At 34.3% G+C, this 16260-nt stretch overlaps 1 protein-coding gene across 1 annotated transcript in view; it reads left to right on the top strand.

Annotated features, from left to right (window-relative positions):
- Positions 1–16260, top strand: part of PSMD14 (proteasome 26S subunit, non-ATPase 14) — a 49107-nt gene that overhangs the window by 29343 nt on the left and 3504 nt on the right. Inside the window, exons 9-12 of the mRNA XM_071435052.1 lie at positions 7756–7863; positions 10980–11054; positions 13402–13527; positions 14673–14735. Of these exons, the coding sequence (XP_071291153.1) occupies positions 7756–7863; positions 10980–11054; positions 13402–13527; positions 14673–14735 (372 nt within the window). The remainder of the gene's footprint in view (positions 1–7755; positions 7864–10979; positions 11055–13401; positions 13528–14672; positions 14736–16260) is intronic.

Raw genomic sequence — 16260 nt, 5'->3', positions numbered from 1 at the left:
TCTTGAGATTCAACAGCCTCATGCCAATTCCTGTTCCAATATTTTATTTTTCTTGCAGTTTGTTTTTTCCCTTTGTATGCATATGGCCAGCAGCTGCTCTTTTCAGTTTATTACTACTGTCTCTTGCCACATTCATCATTGAAGAACCTTGTCCTGTGGTCCGAGCAACCTCTTCAGGAACTGGAAGGTTTTTTACTTCAAAGAGACAGAATGTGGGCTGTACTCTGAAACCATTTTGTGCATGCGGTTTCTTTTTATTGGTAGTTGAAAACTGCTTTCTTTTGTTCAGCTTATAAGATCTTTAGAATTTTATTCAAAAAGGAGTAAAAAAGGTGCTGAACTTTATAATTTGTTATTTTAGTAATTTTTGAAGTATGAAAAAGGTTACTCTTATCATGCATTATTTCTCTCTCATGCTGGAGAGAGAGAAAGATACAAGCTTCTTTTATCCTCCTTATACAAATGAAAACCCTGAGGAGAGCTGGAGGACTTATAGCAGCAACCTCTCTCCCCTTTTTTGTCCATTGGTACTTGTAAATCTAAGTGACAACCTGTGCATAATTAGTGATGTATATGAGCATTACAGGGCTGTTAATAGCTGGTTTCAGGTTTTTTTCTCTTCAGAGTAATAGATGGTCGTTCTGCTGCATGCTGACCATAAAAATAGTGATTTCCAAGTAGTTTTGATCTCTTGCTACTTTTATGTTCCAGTTTAGATTAAATTGCCTGTGTATTACACTGTTTCAGATGGGTGACTTCTGTTTTTGTGCTGCAAATCTTCCTAGTTTATCAAGACAAACGTGTGTGTGAATGGTTTCATAATTTGGTAATTACTTCTTAGTCTAAAATACTGAAACCAGTAGTAGACAGCAATTTAACAATTAATTTCCTGAATATTGGAATTACCATCTAGCTACAAGATTTTCTGCAGCTGAGCATGTTTTACACCATTTTTTTGAAATATTGCATGGTTTTAAAACTCCACTCTTTTATCAAAGTGCTGTTCTTTTTCCTTTGAACTTGTCTTTTTCCTTTCTTTGTTTGAATTAACCACAGGATTTAAAGAGGCTTTGTTTTTTAAGAAGGCAGAAAAAGAGCAATCCTTGAAACAAGATGTGTGGAGGCACTAGTGTAATGCCTGAAATTTAAAATATCTCATTAAGAATAAAGTTTGTGAGAAGTGTAAGCAGATTGGAGCCACCTAACAAGACTTTTTTAATATACCTGACTCCTCCTTCCCACTTCATGCACTTGTCTTGATCTTTAGTTTGACTTATTCTTCCCTAGACACAAATGAATTCAATGGTCTTCAGGGTACAGTTAAAAATAAGTAACAGAGTTGAAATTAGTAATTAAAAGCAACTTAACAAAACAGTAAATTGACTGTATTGTCACTGCTTTGGAGACGTGTCTATTTATTGTGAATCATTATGCAGATAGCATGTAGAGGAAAATGTATTTTAAAACATGATGCCTACAATTTTGTCAGAATCTTTTATACCTGGAACAACTTCCATTGTTAGAACTGGATTTGCTAATACTTTCCTATTGTAAATGGAAGAATTCTAAAATGGATAACCTACCTTTGCAGTATGTAATTTTGATTGACATATCAAGAGTACCTTTCTGGACATTATGCACAGTGTGTAGTACATTTAGGTACTCTCAGTAATGTGCCATTTCTTGCCATTGACTGGACAGAAACATTGTGGTTTGATCTGGGCAAGAACTGAGTTTCCATAGGAGCCTGGTTTGGAGAGTAAGGAAGTTGTATGTTTGTGCTGGATTTGATCACTGCTGATTCAGTGAAGATTGATGTTCCTTTGCTTGGAGAATCATATTTGTGGGAGATGAATTGTGTCTGCATCACAGTGTGGGCCACTTGGCATTTTCAGTTCAGGCTGTGGAAACCTAGGCATAAACTACATAGTGTTATTACTGCCAGTGCACCACTGTTTTCTTACATTTTCTAGAGTGGTGATGCATATCCAGATTCACATATTTTGCATATTTTACCTCCTGTTTTTTTAATGGAGTGCTGAAATTGTTAGTATCAATCCTAGTGTTCCAAAATTTGTTCTGTAATGTCCTTTGGACTTCTGATTTAATTAAGTCATGTATGTTTACCTATTAAACCATTTACATAGGTTACTTGAGTTCATGCCCTTCCCTAAAAAAGAAAGTTTTAAGACTTAATTGAAAAGTATTAAATGTTTAATTTCCTTTTGCTGTGGTGGATGTAGAATAGTCCATTTATCTTCATTAAAGCATATAGCTTTAAAACTTGTGGCTCAGCTACATGGGAGTTATGGATGCGTGCCCTCACTTGTCAAGATAAATGTATTATGCTGTAGTTCTCTTCCCCTTCCAGTATGGATATTGAAGTTGTACTGCAGATTTGACCACAAGTAAATAATTCTCCAAGGATAGAGAAGGAAAATGCACATACTCCTAGGAATATGTTTTCCAGAGCTAAAATTGATATTTTATAAATAATTTCCATGTTGCAAACTTCAAACTCACAATCACAGCAATTCAGTGATATGCATTTGGCATGAGTCAGTTTCAGTTCTTAGTGCTTTTCATTGGAAATGGCATAAAAAGTACGATTTCTTTGAATTTTTTATGTTGTGGGCTTGCAGGGGACAGAAGATGTTCTTCACTTGTAGCTGTCTAACAGTGCATGGCAGCATAAATAACGAAATGGTCATAAACCTGAGCTGCACTTCTCTGGTCACGTGTTCCATTTCATTTTTAAAGAATCTAGAAACAAACTAAGCAGTTGATAACAGGTCAGTTGCAGGTGATAAAAGAGATTTTAGATGGGACATTACTTCTTTTTCCACACCTGGCAGAACCACACTATATCCTTTGCAGTTGTCTTTAAGGACTGGTATGTTTGTTCATAAACATATGGCATAAACAATACATCACTATTTGAATTCCAAGGATACAATGCATTTTTAAAGATAGTCACCATATGCCATAGATTCTTCACTGGAAAAATATTGATGTTAGATTTTTTTATTTTAATTTAAACAATAAAGGCTGACTTATGCCTAACTGAAGTTTACCACTAAAATATAGTGGGACTTGAAAAATAAAGCTATTTTATTCACTATTGTTTGGATATTTAATATTGGAGGGGTTTCAGAATCAAGTGTGTAAAGTACTCTTGAATTAATCTTTTTTTTTTAAATGCCCCACAAAGTTATGACAACTGTTTTAGAGTAACTGATAATATTCAAGTATTATCAGTATCTGATAGTAAGAAACTAAAGAGTGACAGCATTCACACTTTCAGGAGAAGCTAAAAATATCTGGCAATTAAATACCCTAAATTTTCATCAAGCCATTATTTTTAATAACTGTGGAGACTATAAGAGGCCAGATTTTTGTCTAGCTAGCGATTGAGGTGTCCAGTGCTCATTTTATGTTGTGAGTAAATTTTAATCATATTAATTATAGCTGTCCTGAAATTTACACAGGACATAATTGTATATTTTCTTCCTAAAAATAGATTCTATGGACTCTAGTGTGGGCTGTTGACCCCAGGCAAATGCTAAAAAAAATGCTGTATAGTTATTGTTTTTTAGATTATTATGCATTTTGAAGCTAAGACAGATGTACAAAAAGATGCAGTTTTTATTTTGTATTGGCAGCTTCCAAATATTTAGTATCTATTTCCAAGAACTGCAATTAGTAAAGCATCCATGGTACTGAAATCCACACATCCCACAAGCTAATTATATTTGCAAGGTCAGATTGAATACATATTTTCAGAAAAATAAAGGGTTATATAAATGTGTCTTCTACTTGGCTGTTATATCACAGTTTGTTGATCTGGAGTATAATGTGTACAATTCACAAATTTGTCTGATAACAGAAAGTGGTGTGTGATTGTGTTTATTTTACTAACCAGTATATTCACAGCAATCACTTCCAAATATCTCTCCAGTAAAGATGTGTTAATTACAAAACAGACAAGGTCTTCTATTATATTAAAGCTACTAACAAGAAGACAGCAGGAATCACACATGTAAATAGCATCATCAACCCCTATTTTAGTCCTCTGTTTTGATCTGTGAGTTGCGCATAGACCAAAGGTGCTATTAAAGACTCAGTATATGAAATAGGCAGCATTATATGAACAAAATTTATTCAACAAGAAAACAGACCTTTAACATGAATTTAACAAGCCTGAGAAATTATAAACTCTCATATGCTGCAGATTCATGCAGTGATAATAAACAAAAAAGGAAAGTAAGAGGTTTCCTTAAGCTAGCCAAACTGCTAATGGTTTTGTTATAAGCTGTCTGCTGTTGAAATGACCTCTGAAAAGTCTGGAGACACTTACACAAGGAAAAATTAAATGGTCAGAGTGGTGAAAGAGTTGCACTATGGAAGTGCATTTAAAAAAAATTACCTTCAAATTTCTGGAAAGCATCCCAATAACATAGACTTCTGGTTAACTTTTTAATGCCTTTTTAGGAAAGGAATTTAGCATGAAGCTTGGAAACAAATTTTTACTAGAAGAATATATGCTGTATTATATAGGTAATTTAAGTACAATGAAAGCTTAAATTTTTCGGTTGGGAAATACTGACATTTTACAACAAAAATCTAAGCAACGGAGTGGTGATTTGTGCTGGGTTTAATTAATCCCTAGAAGTTCTTTGTTCAAAATACTGTGTCTAAAGTTTCCATCATAGAATAGGGGGTGACCATGTTTCTGTCATCAGTCTGCATCATTCTGTACTTCGAAATACACAAACATAGAGAGGAGACTTTAACTTGTACACACCTCCAAGTGCTCACTGGGGCTTTTTTCTTGGATCTTACTGTGGCATAATTAACACCTACTTCACCCATTGCTCATTAGTACACTGGACATTAATGAGTCTATTTATTTTTATGTAATCCTCTAAAGGCAGGACTGATTTATGCTCACTGTGAAAAAAGCAACTACATTTCATAGAAATGAGTATGTAGAATTTATTGTGGTATTTATGTTTTTATTATGTATTAGGTCTAAATTTAGCCTCCAGGTTGCTGAGCATGTTAGTTTCTTTAAGATGGTTGCTATAGTGATAGCAGCAAATTCCTTTAATCTTAGTGTAGTTAAAGTATTTAGTTACTATTGGTCATCAGAGTGCAACTAAGATGAAAAATAGCATTTGCAAATCTACTTTTTGTACCCCTCTGAGATTGTAGGAATTGCAATTTTATCCCTTTTAAAAGCATAATATTTGGTATTTGTGATTTCAGATTTTCATACTGCTTTCTGTTAGATTTATATTTGTTCTACTTAGGAAATACTTGCATGTCATTCCTTCAGGAAGAGAAATAGAGAGTGCAGTGTATTCCCATGCTGCTTGTACCCAAAACACAATGAGAGTTAGTTAAGAATTAGTCAGAATTAAGATGTTTGAGCAATATTCAGTATCACTCATAACTAATTCAGGAACTTGTTCTTATATTTTAATGTGAAATTTAACTAATCTGAAAACTCTAACCAAAATGTTGAATTTTCTTGTAAAAAAAGTTTAATAATATTTTTATTTTACATGGCTCAAGCCCCAAAACAAATCTATGCTGGACAACGCCATTCTTTCTGGATAAGCTCAACATTGTCTAGTAAAGTTCTCAGTTAAATTCAGGTCTAGAAGCAGGGCTGTTAGTAAGCTATAAAGCAACTCCTTGTCATTCTGGTATACTTCCAAGTTCATGTTTCTTGCTCCTCAGGGTAAATTTTTGCTTGCTTAGGTTTTTTTCCATTATCTAGCTAGTCTCTGGAGAACTGCTGGTGCGCTTTTTTTGGTGGTGTTTTTTTTTTGGTTTTTTTTTGCCTTGCTTTGCTTGACTTTTTAATTTATACTGCCTGTTTGTTATGGTTGGGCATTTCCAGATGTTGAAAAATTAGAGCATCTGGTTAAAATGGAATACAAAGATAGAACACTTGTGACAAGCTTTTGTATGTAAGATAGAGAAAAATTGTAAAAAATGAAACAACCCAATTACTTCTTATTTTTTGAGAAGTAATGTATAGATATGTAATGATTGTTTTAAATATTTTTGAGAATTATTCTAAATGTAATTCCTTTTTCTGTAGCATTGGCATCAGATAGCGTACTTCTGCTGCATTCTAAATCTGAATTGTGGGATTTTTTTGTCAAGAAAAAAAAATCACTGGTAACTCACTTTAATTGGGTCACAACTGAACATTGTTAACAAAGAAGATCTTTTTTGGAAGGATTTCTGCAAGCAGTTTGAAAACATGGCATATGCAGGTGGATCTTGCCAGGAGCTGAGAGACCAAGCAATAGCCCTTAGTGGCACTCAGTCAACACCACTGTCTCACTTGGGTCTCAAAAGTAAATCACAACTGGTGATAAGTTTGTGGGTTTTTTCTGTTTACACCTGATTTTTTTGTTGTTGTTGTTATAAATACTTGCCAATTAATTTCATTTCCACATGAAGGACCTCAATGTTTTTTCTTCTAATCCTAAAAACTACACATTATTTAGTTATTAATATTTGTGTAAATGGAGAGGAAAATGCTGGAACAAGGTGGGAGACTGTATCACTTTCTCTGCAGATTCCAGTGACAGTGGTTGATTTCTTGTTTGTTCGGCATAAACAAGGTTCAAATCTAATTCCTCAAAATATCAAACCAGCCATGTAAATGCTTCTGTTGTCCAACTCACAGAGAAGAAAAGAATAAAAATTATTATAGAAAAGCTGTTAAAAGGAGATTTAAGTTAATAACTCTCCAAAGATATGCAGACAAGATGCCTGCAAAGTCTGCCTGGTACTGTTTTAGTGGATGTGCAAGGCTGTACCTGCACTGGTCCAGTTAAAAGACTGGAACCTAAACAAGAATTATTCTTGCAGTTACAAACCTGTGCTGGTCAGCACACAGTAAGAGTGGGTTTGAGTGTATTGTTGGTAGGTTCTTAGGTCTGTCTCAGCTCCTATAGGTTTTGGACAGGAGTGAGGGTTTTATTGCATGGGACCACGAATTTCTCTTTGCAAAAATTTTTATAGACAAATTTAGCACAGGACAGAGTAAGAATCAGTGATGAGTTTACATTATTTGCAATCAAATAGCACTGAATACTGCCTACCGTGTACCTTTAAATCATAAATGACCTTGGTTTTCTTTTACTCTATTTTTTACTCCTGAGCATGACACTGACAAGGACTTTTTAATCCATCAGACAGTTTATAGACCCTTTCGTAGTCACAAGAAGCAAAAAGCATCTGACTAGAAGGGAATACATGGGGCAAGTTCCTTGCTGGCTATAATTTTGTTGTCATTTCAAGTATTGTGGTAGTATAATTGATGTGACAGGACTGGGCTTTAGACTTGGTCCCTTAGCTTGTGCTCACTTTCAGTTTTAGTCTCTCTCTGTCATTCATTTTGATTGGATAAGATTTAGGTGACAAACATATGCATAGTTTTGAGGCTTAGAGTAAGTGCACATAAAATTCAATATTATATGGTGATATAATGTATATAAAACTTACAGTTCCATGGAAAAGGTAATAATTGGTGTCACCTTACAATACAAGGCAGTGTAGTGTGCTGATCACATAGCCAGCAGGAGGTTCTTTTTTATTAATATTATAATTAAATGATTTTCTGGATAAAGGCCAAAAACAGATGAGAGTTGATTGTGCCTTGTCCACTGTTGCTTGGCTCTATTAGTTGCATTTTCTAAAAAGAATTGACTTGACATCTTGTTTTTACAGGTTGTTATTGATGCCTTCAGATTGATCAATGCTAATATGATGGTCTTAGGACATGAACCACGACAAACAACTTCAAATCTGGGTCACCTAAACAAGCCATCTATCCAGGTAAACCTAGTGCTGCTAGTCCTGTAAATTGCAAGATTTATTTATCAATTTTTGGGAAAGGTACTTAAAACAGTAGGTTACAAATTATTTATTGTTCTCCCTGTTGCATTTTTCCACATGCATTTATAATTGATGTGATTCATCAATGGACATGTGTATGTGAGGGGTTTAAAATTGAGCCCTAAATTAGCTACCCAAGGGTGAATGCATGTATTTAATGTGTACAGCAAAGACTGAAGTATAAATTATGGAAATGCAAACTTTTTAAAGTGACAATAGATGACATAACATGTGATGCAAGACAAGTGCTGTTTTCAGTCCTGCTGAAAAACTGATGCTTATCAACATCTCATCTTTCTTCAAGTTACTCACAAATAAATTATGGAAAAAGTTCTCTCTTTTCTTTTTACTGTAAGTTTCTAGAGGTTCTTACTCATTATGTAATCTAGATTAAACCTTGTGTCTTAAATAATTAATCCTCGATTTTTATGTAATGCAGTAATTTGCTGAAAAAATGGTGGAGGAGGATATTCAATGGATAAAATGGATGCTTGATTGGCTTCTGCTGTAATGTTTCTTTTGAATACTCATTTGTGAAACTTAAATATTCAGAATTTGATTTCTGAAGTTGACTTTCGCTAAAAAACCAATGCTTGCTTCACTGAAGCAAGCCTTGATTTTGAGAAATAGCCTCTATCCTGAAACAAGTATCCTCTGGAGTGATTAATGCTTTTATCCCTGTCATTCTTCTTCCTCACTGTTTCTTCCTTTAAAAACTCTTCCCCCTTACTATGGATTCTAAAGGCATGTGTCCTTGAAACCATGGAGCCCAGTTCCTGCTTTTGTTTCCTTTACTTGAACAATAGAAGTAATATCTTGCTAGGTAAACATCCAAGAAAAAAGACCATCCACTAGTCAGAGCAGAACTGAAATAATGGCTGAATTTGTGCTCTGAGAGAGCCATTCTTTGAGAGGTCCTAGACCACCATACGCTTATCTGGTGAAAGATAAGTTGTTGTTTTTTTTTTTTTTACTACTACATTGAAACTCTTTGCTGTTAATAAAAATGCTAGCAAAAAGGCATCTTAAAATTAAAGTGTGTCTGCTTCAGGCTGTGTTTTACTTTTGATTTTTGAATTGGTCAAAACTGCAGACAATAATGAGTATGAAATATGCAGCTAATACTCTTGATTGGATGTAGACAAGCCCATGCTTGCATGTTTCAGGGCTTTTCTAACTGGGCTTTTCTAGACCATGTGTAATGCTTTCCCTTGGAAACCCCTACAGTATTGTTCAGCTTCATTATTTTAAGATCACTGTCACTACAGCGTGGCATATTTTGGCCATGGGATTTTGGGTTTCTGTTATTAAAATGGATAGTTTTTGTTTGTGTTGATTTTTTGCAAGCTGGCAATGAGCTGTTGCAAATGTCACTGTTATGATAAAAATCATAATTTTAAATGGTACTCTGTTTCTAAAGCTGCAAGAGCTCTTGCAGTGTTGTTTTACTTTTATTTTAAGCCTTGAATAAAATTCTGACCCAGTTGAGGACAGAAGCAAACTAAATACTGATTTCAGCTGGGCTAGAAGCAGGAATTACTTAGAAGACCTTACTTAAAATCTCAGGAAGAAGAATAATAGAGTAGTACATGCCTTGGCTTCACTCCCTTTTTGTACATTTTTTTCTTGAGTTCCCTTATCAACAGCCTTTTTTACAGTTGTTTACCTTTTACATTTGCCCACTCTTTTAAAGGGTAGTTTCTGGAAGGGGGGAGGAAAGGGAGAGGATAGTGGGAGAAGTCAAACCTGTTTGTCAAACTTTAAGAACTTGAGGAAACTTCCTAAATATCTACACATGAGTTTATACACAAACACCAAAACCTCATATGCAGTCATTTTGAGTGGGATAAGAAAATGGCGGTGGAAATTACTTACAGTTAATAGTTTAAACTATAAATTCTGTTATTGATAATAAAATCTGTATTTTACAAGCTTAATTAAAATAAGTTGCACAAGTAATGGTTTTATGTAAGTGCTAATTCTCGTAACTTTTCAAGTAATTTTTTATCCTTGTATATGTGTTTGCAATAGAAGTCTATTTAAAATGTATGTATGAAAACATTTTCAGCTTTCATAGAGATAATTCTGTAATGCTGAAATATTAAGTTGCACAGGATGCAAATACACATTCATTTTGTGTAGCTGTAAATATATATTAAATTTAAATAGATGGAATGCTTGAAACAGAAGATTTATCACTAATTCAGCATATTTATGTATGATTTATTCTATCTTGTTCATAAATGTAAACTTCATATGTGAAATTCTATTTGAAAATAGACTCTATTAGTTGTGATGAGGATTGATCATAGAATTTTACCTCCCCAAATATTAATACAATTCACCCTTAAGTCATAAATGTAAAAGGAAATGTCTAATGCAAGTGAACAAAACAGAAAATACATGCATACAGCTACCACTAAAACTAATCTCAGTTGATCAGATTGTATTTGCAGAGGGCATACTTGTAGTGAAAAAGGTGGGAGTTTTTTCCTTCATTTACAGTTAAAAAATAAAATTAGTGTCAGTATCCAAGGTTAATTTGATACACATTGTCTAACTGAGGTTTTTGCTTGCTTCAGTTAATCCCTCTTCATGTTGTACCCTGGAGAATTAACTTGGGGATGTTGACAGTGGTTATAAATAAATAGATGGCGAATAGTCTTTTGTTAGCAACAGAATATTTTAATAGGAGTGATAACCAAATTTATTGAGAGAGGAAGGATTTGAGAGAAATATGTTTGTGCATATGTATCGGTCAAATGTTTGAAGGCAGTTACCATTTTTTCTTATTATAGTTGCTACTGTGTGAAAAAAAATATCTGTGGTTTAGAAATAGAAAACATAACTGTCAGTTAATGAACACAAAAAGAGAAATAGAACCAGGTATATTTACTTCATATCTCCTGGTAATTTCTGCATTTTTTTCTTGGTATTTTTCCCTTTATTTGAGTCATCTTTAAAGGTGTTTATATTGAAATGAGCTTTCCCCTTCTGATATTTCTTCATTTCAGCGGTGGGTGATTTTAATTCAATTTCTCCCCTAAATTTTGCAGGCACTAATCCATGGACTAAACAGACATTACTATTCCATCACCATCAACTACAGGAAGAATGAACTAGAACAGAAGGTAATTGTTTCAGCTTTAATTCAGAGTACCACAAGCATTATACAAAATGTTGTGGCAATATTCTGATTTCAATGGCTGTTACTTTCAGAAATTGTTTAAACTCTCCCAGAATAGGTGGCTTCTCTTCCAGAAAGCACTTGAATGAGCATTCATTGTGATAAAACTTTCCAAAACCACATTCTAATGACCATATTAATAGTTTGACAACATTTTTGTCCACCTCATTGAAAGTTGTCATTCTGTTCTCTGTACCTAAGTTTGTGCAAAGTTTCAAGTTTTCAGTGATGACGCTGAAAGACATACTAGCTGCCTTCAGTTTTCACAGGCTGGAATTCCTGAAGCTAGGAGAATTTTTAACTGTGTTTTCCAAAATGGAATATATAACCAAGGGATGTTGGGTTTTTCCTTGCTGTGATCACTTTGACAGAAGGTACTTCCAGTTGGTATGATTGCAACTCCCCAAGACGTCACTGAATATCAGGAAGTAGTGATGTCCTGCATTTACAAGAAGAAATATTTTGGAGTTACTGGCAACAAACATATTTTGCTACTTTTGCATCAAATGTCTTCAGGTTACATGCAAAATCTAGCTTGAGAGTCTCAACCAGGAAAACAAAAAGGAAGGAACAAAGCTTATGTATCATCTACAGAAGTTAATTCTTGAAAAGCCAGATTCTGTCCTCTGTATATGTTCTCTGATATGTCTGTGCATTTTCATGGCCTTTTTAGGGTTATAAATTGATATCAAAGCTTATGATGAAATGATCAGAATAGTTTTTTACAGAATTCAGACTTTCTGAGTTACAAGTAATAAGAAAAAAACCCCAGTTTTAAATAGTGGAGGAATATGTGTGCAAATTAAGGAGTTGGAAAGAATGTGTGAAATGCACAACCATTTTTAGTGCAGTATCAGACTTCCAAGACCTCACTGTTACTGAAATGAGTAACTGATTGAACATAACCAGCTCTCTCAGGAAATGTCCATGAGGCTTCCAGGGGGTTATTGTTTCCAGTCAAATGCAACAATTGGCCAAATCCAGTCTTGTCTGAAGTTCCAAGTGTGTATTTTCGTCAATGACTTTATAAAAGTGAGTTATTACCTTTGCAAGTAGGAGAATAATCTTGACCAAGTTAGAAAGACTTTAATCTGTGAGGTAACAACTCTCTCTCACATCTTTCATGAGGCAGCTTCATACATATCTCAAACCCCCCTCATGATGGTGGTGATCTGTTATCTCCATCTGTAGTAACAAAAGTACATGCTTCATGTATTAGATTAGGAGCTCATCACACCAAACCTTAATTTTAAAATCAAGATAGCCTAGCTAAACTGTCCATATGCAGTTTGCCTACGACTCCTTCTGTCAGCAGCTAAGATCTTGCTAACACAAATTATGACACAAACTTTCTTCTCAGTTCACATGTTCCAAAGCTAGGTTGCTTTGGAAGCTCTACAGAGGATGAAACAGGTACTTTTATTCAGGTGATAGCAGTTACAGGGATTACCAGTTCTCAGAAATGTCTAGTAAATGTTCACAAATTGAAGGCAAGCTGAAACTGTTTGCTGAAGGGGTCCTCCCTATAGTCATCAAGTGTGCAGGAGATCCACAAAATACACTTCCTTTATTCATGAAAATAAAGAAATTGCTATTGTAGCTGTTCCTTTGCTCTTTCAAGATGACATGAAAGTGTCAAGTAAAACCTTTCAAATATATGTATTAGTGCCTGCCTTTATCACCATCAAATCTCTGCACATTTTATCCTATGTTTTTTATGCTTGCTTATTCTTTATGAGGCAAAGACACACAAGTCATGCTTTGGTCACTTTCAAAGTCTGTTTTACTGTCAGTTGCTTGCATACAGATCAGATAATCAGTGAAGCCTGTGTAACTACTTTATGAATTTAATCCAAGCATTAAAATCTTTTTCAACTTCATCAGAGGCCAAAAGTTTCAGCTATTCAACTATATGGTGGCTAAAGTATTCAATTTTATCTTAGCTCTGCTACAAGGCAATTGTGCATTCTTAACCTGCAGCAAAAGTAACAAATCACAGAAAACAAATCTATGTATTCCTGTCAAAGTTAATGTGACCCATGTTTTCATGCCTCATTTTCATATTTAGGATTCAAGAAGTTCGAACTTTTAAAAGTATGCAAATCTATCTTCTACTGTAGTAGAGCACTCTAGTAGTTTATCATTGTATTTCCTTTATTTAAACACTGACATTTTAAGATCTATTTTTTAAAATATTCTTCTTACTATAAATCAGTTGGCTGTCAATGAGATCTTCATAGTATTCTGAAAGTATTTTGTGGTGAATGCTCTAAAGAGGTTTTGTTTTGCAGATGCTGCTAAATTTGCATAAGAAGAGTTGGATGGAAGGTTTGACACTTCAGGACTACAGTGAACATTGCAAACTCAATGAAACAGTAGTGAAGGAGATGTTAGAATTAGCTAAGAATTATAACAAGGTATTCATATCCCATAATGATAGTATAAGTGTAGCTGTGTTTATGAAGTGAAGAAATTAGTTACCTAATTTCAGAACAAATTGGTTATCACAAGCTTTGTTCAGAATGACTGTAGTTTGTACTAATCAGCTAGGTATGGTTTCTGTGGGAAGTTGCCAGATTAGCTCCTCAGGCACTGCCACCAGACTTTTGCCCTAAACTTTTGTCAAAGTGTTGAGTTACATGCTTTGCTTTGAAATGTGAGTAATCATAATCATGTTGTGTTTTTACTTAGTGACAAGAATATAAGATTTCTGTAGATCAAAATGAGCAGTCAAATTTTTCAATCCTTCAGTCAAGGATTGTTTGATCACTGTGGCAGAGTAAAGGTTATTTATATGTGTCAGTCTAGTAGATAGGCTATAAGTATTTAGAATGCATTCCAGAGCCCAATTCAATGTTCTGTTTAGATATTTGTTATTGGTGAAGAAGAAATTTGTTATTGGTGTTGTAAGAGGGATCACAGCTGCTTGTACTGTTTTAATACTGACACACTTAGAAATATTTCTTACAAATACTAGATCTCAACAAGCATTCTATGAGTAGTAATCATGTCAGTATTTCTTAACAAGTGTTATTTTTTTAACTCCTCAGAAGTCCTTACAACCAAAATTCAGTATCACATTCACTAGTTAAGTTAGTGGATGAACTTCATGAAGACACTGTATTTGAAGGCAACATAACAGTATCAAAATATATTAAAATAAATTACTTTAAACAGTACAAAAATTGAGATCAAATCTCCAGTAGTTGAAACCATATAGAACTACTGGGTTCAGTTCCATTATTTTAACTGCTTTCAACTATCTTTAACTATTGATACTGCTCATTTAAGATTTTTGCTTACTAACATTTTGGTGAATGTGTGACAATAAAACCATTCATAAGTATTTGCCTTGATCTTTTGCACTAACACTCAGTAATTAAAACCACGTCTGCTGAAAACCTGAAGTACCTTTCCTTTTGACTTTCTGAAATGTGTTGCTGTTTGATTTTTTTTTCCTTTTTTTTTTTTTAAGGAACGGAATTGTATTTTGAGAATCTGTGGCTTGGGAGAAAAGTAAATGAAATCTGAAACACTGACCTTTTCTGTGTTTCTTTCACAGGCTGTTGAAGAAGAAGATAAGATGACACCTGAACAGCTGGCAATAAAAAATGTTGGCAAGCAGGTGAGGTGTGATGAATTAGAGTGAGGTGGAATGATATGCTTCGTTCATTCTAAATACTAATTCTTTACATGTGCGGAGGTGATTTTAGTTCTACATGTATGATATTCTCAGTGCTTCAAATGATAAATTTATTTTTGTTGGAGGTCATGCAATGAACAGGTCTTTGACTGTAGGTAATTGGCAGAATGTCTGCAAGCCGTGTTCTATATGTGTTTTTATTACATGCTGAGGAACAATGTTGAAATTTAGTAGTTTTCCCTTTTCCATCTTCATTTGTTTTAACTTCTACTAAGAGACATAAAGATATCCAAGTCTGTGTCAGAGAGACCCAAACTGTGGAGACACTTAAAAATGGTGATCATGGAAACAGAGGTGAGGGTGGTGTGTTTGTACATTATCATGGTCATTGTCATGTAAAGAGCCAGCTCACCCCTGTCTTCAGTTCATGAACACACTGTCAGTGCTTAGCTCTCAGACACACTTGGGAGGTAGGCTCAGTTCCTTTGTATTGGTGTTTGTGGAAAACTGTTTAGGACCACAGCTGAAACTGAAAACACCCACTCAATTCATTCCATCCCTTTGCAATGTTAGGATATAATGTCTTCTTGAAGACTCAACAAAAAACTATTTCTACATTTGATTTGAGGAAGGTTGAGGAAATGTGCTCTTCTGAGCAAGGGGAGAGCAAAGGAAATTTTTAAGAGCTTGTGTTCAAGAAGGGCAATGAAAACAAGAAAGAGCTTTTAAAATATCAAGTGTGTCCTTAAAGAACCAGTACTTATTGTATTGCTAGTAGCAGTAGCAGAATTTAAAAGATTCTGGATTGCTCTTATGTGTCAGCTTCTAGCAGCAATGTCATAACACATCTGCACTATTGTTCAGTCACTCATGTATTTCTGTAGCATTCAGAACAATGGAGTTTATGCACACCTACACATACATAAATATATACATATAAGTATGTAAGAAGAGTTGTATTTTAAGGGTTATGATGTCATCTCAAACAGAACCTGAGCTTCGCTACTTGTTACGCATACGTGAAAAAACTCTATTTTGGAGCAGTTCTTCAAAAGGAAAAGAATTTTTTTCCTGATAAAATGTTTAAGTTGCTTTTAAATTAAAAAAATGGTTCAGTGAAGTAATTTTCAAGTGGAATTTTTTTATGCAACTTAGATTAAAAGCTTTGTAAACAAGCAGCCACTCACACTATAGGGATATTATGTTACTGGGTGTATAATTTGTTAGGAACCGAAAGAATGTTGGAGAATGGTCTAAACTTTGAAAAGGAGCAGCATACACAGATTCAGTAGCACTCTTCTATATAAATTTAGATGGGTTCATTACATTTTGACATAATGCCATCTTTAAAGAAGTTACAATTCCCATGCATTATTGTCTTCCATATTTTAATTTCTTTACACACAAGAATTACTACAATAATACTATAATAAAGTTTAGACATCTTTTTGAGGTATGCCTGATGTTTTTGCAGTATTTGGAGATTAATTATTTCATATCAGTGGGG

Source organism: Agelaius tricolor, unplaced genomic scaffold (genome assembly GCF_023055355.1).
Source record: "Agelaius tricolor isolate 1412-34295 unplaced genomic scaffold, bAgeTri1.0.p SCAF_10, whole genome shotgun sequence".
In the NCBI taxonomy this organism is placed as follows: domain Eukaryota; kingdom Metazoa; phylum Chordata; class Aves; order Passeriformes; family Icteridae; genus Agelaius; species Agelaius tricolor.
Note: the sequence above shows the minus strand (reverse complement) of the source record. Positions and strands in the feature narration are given on the sequence as shown.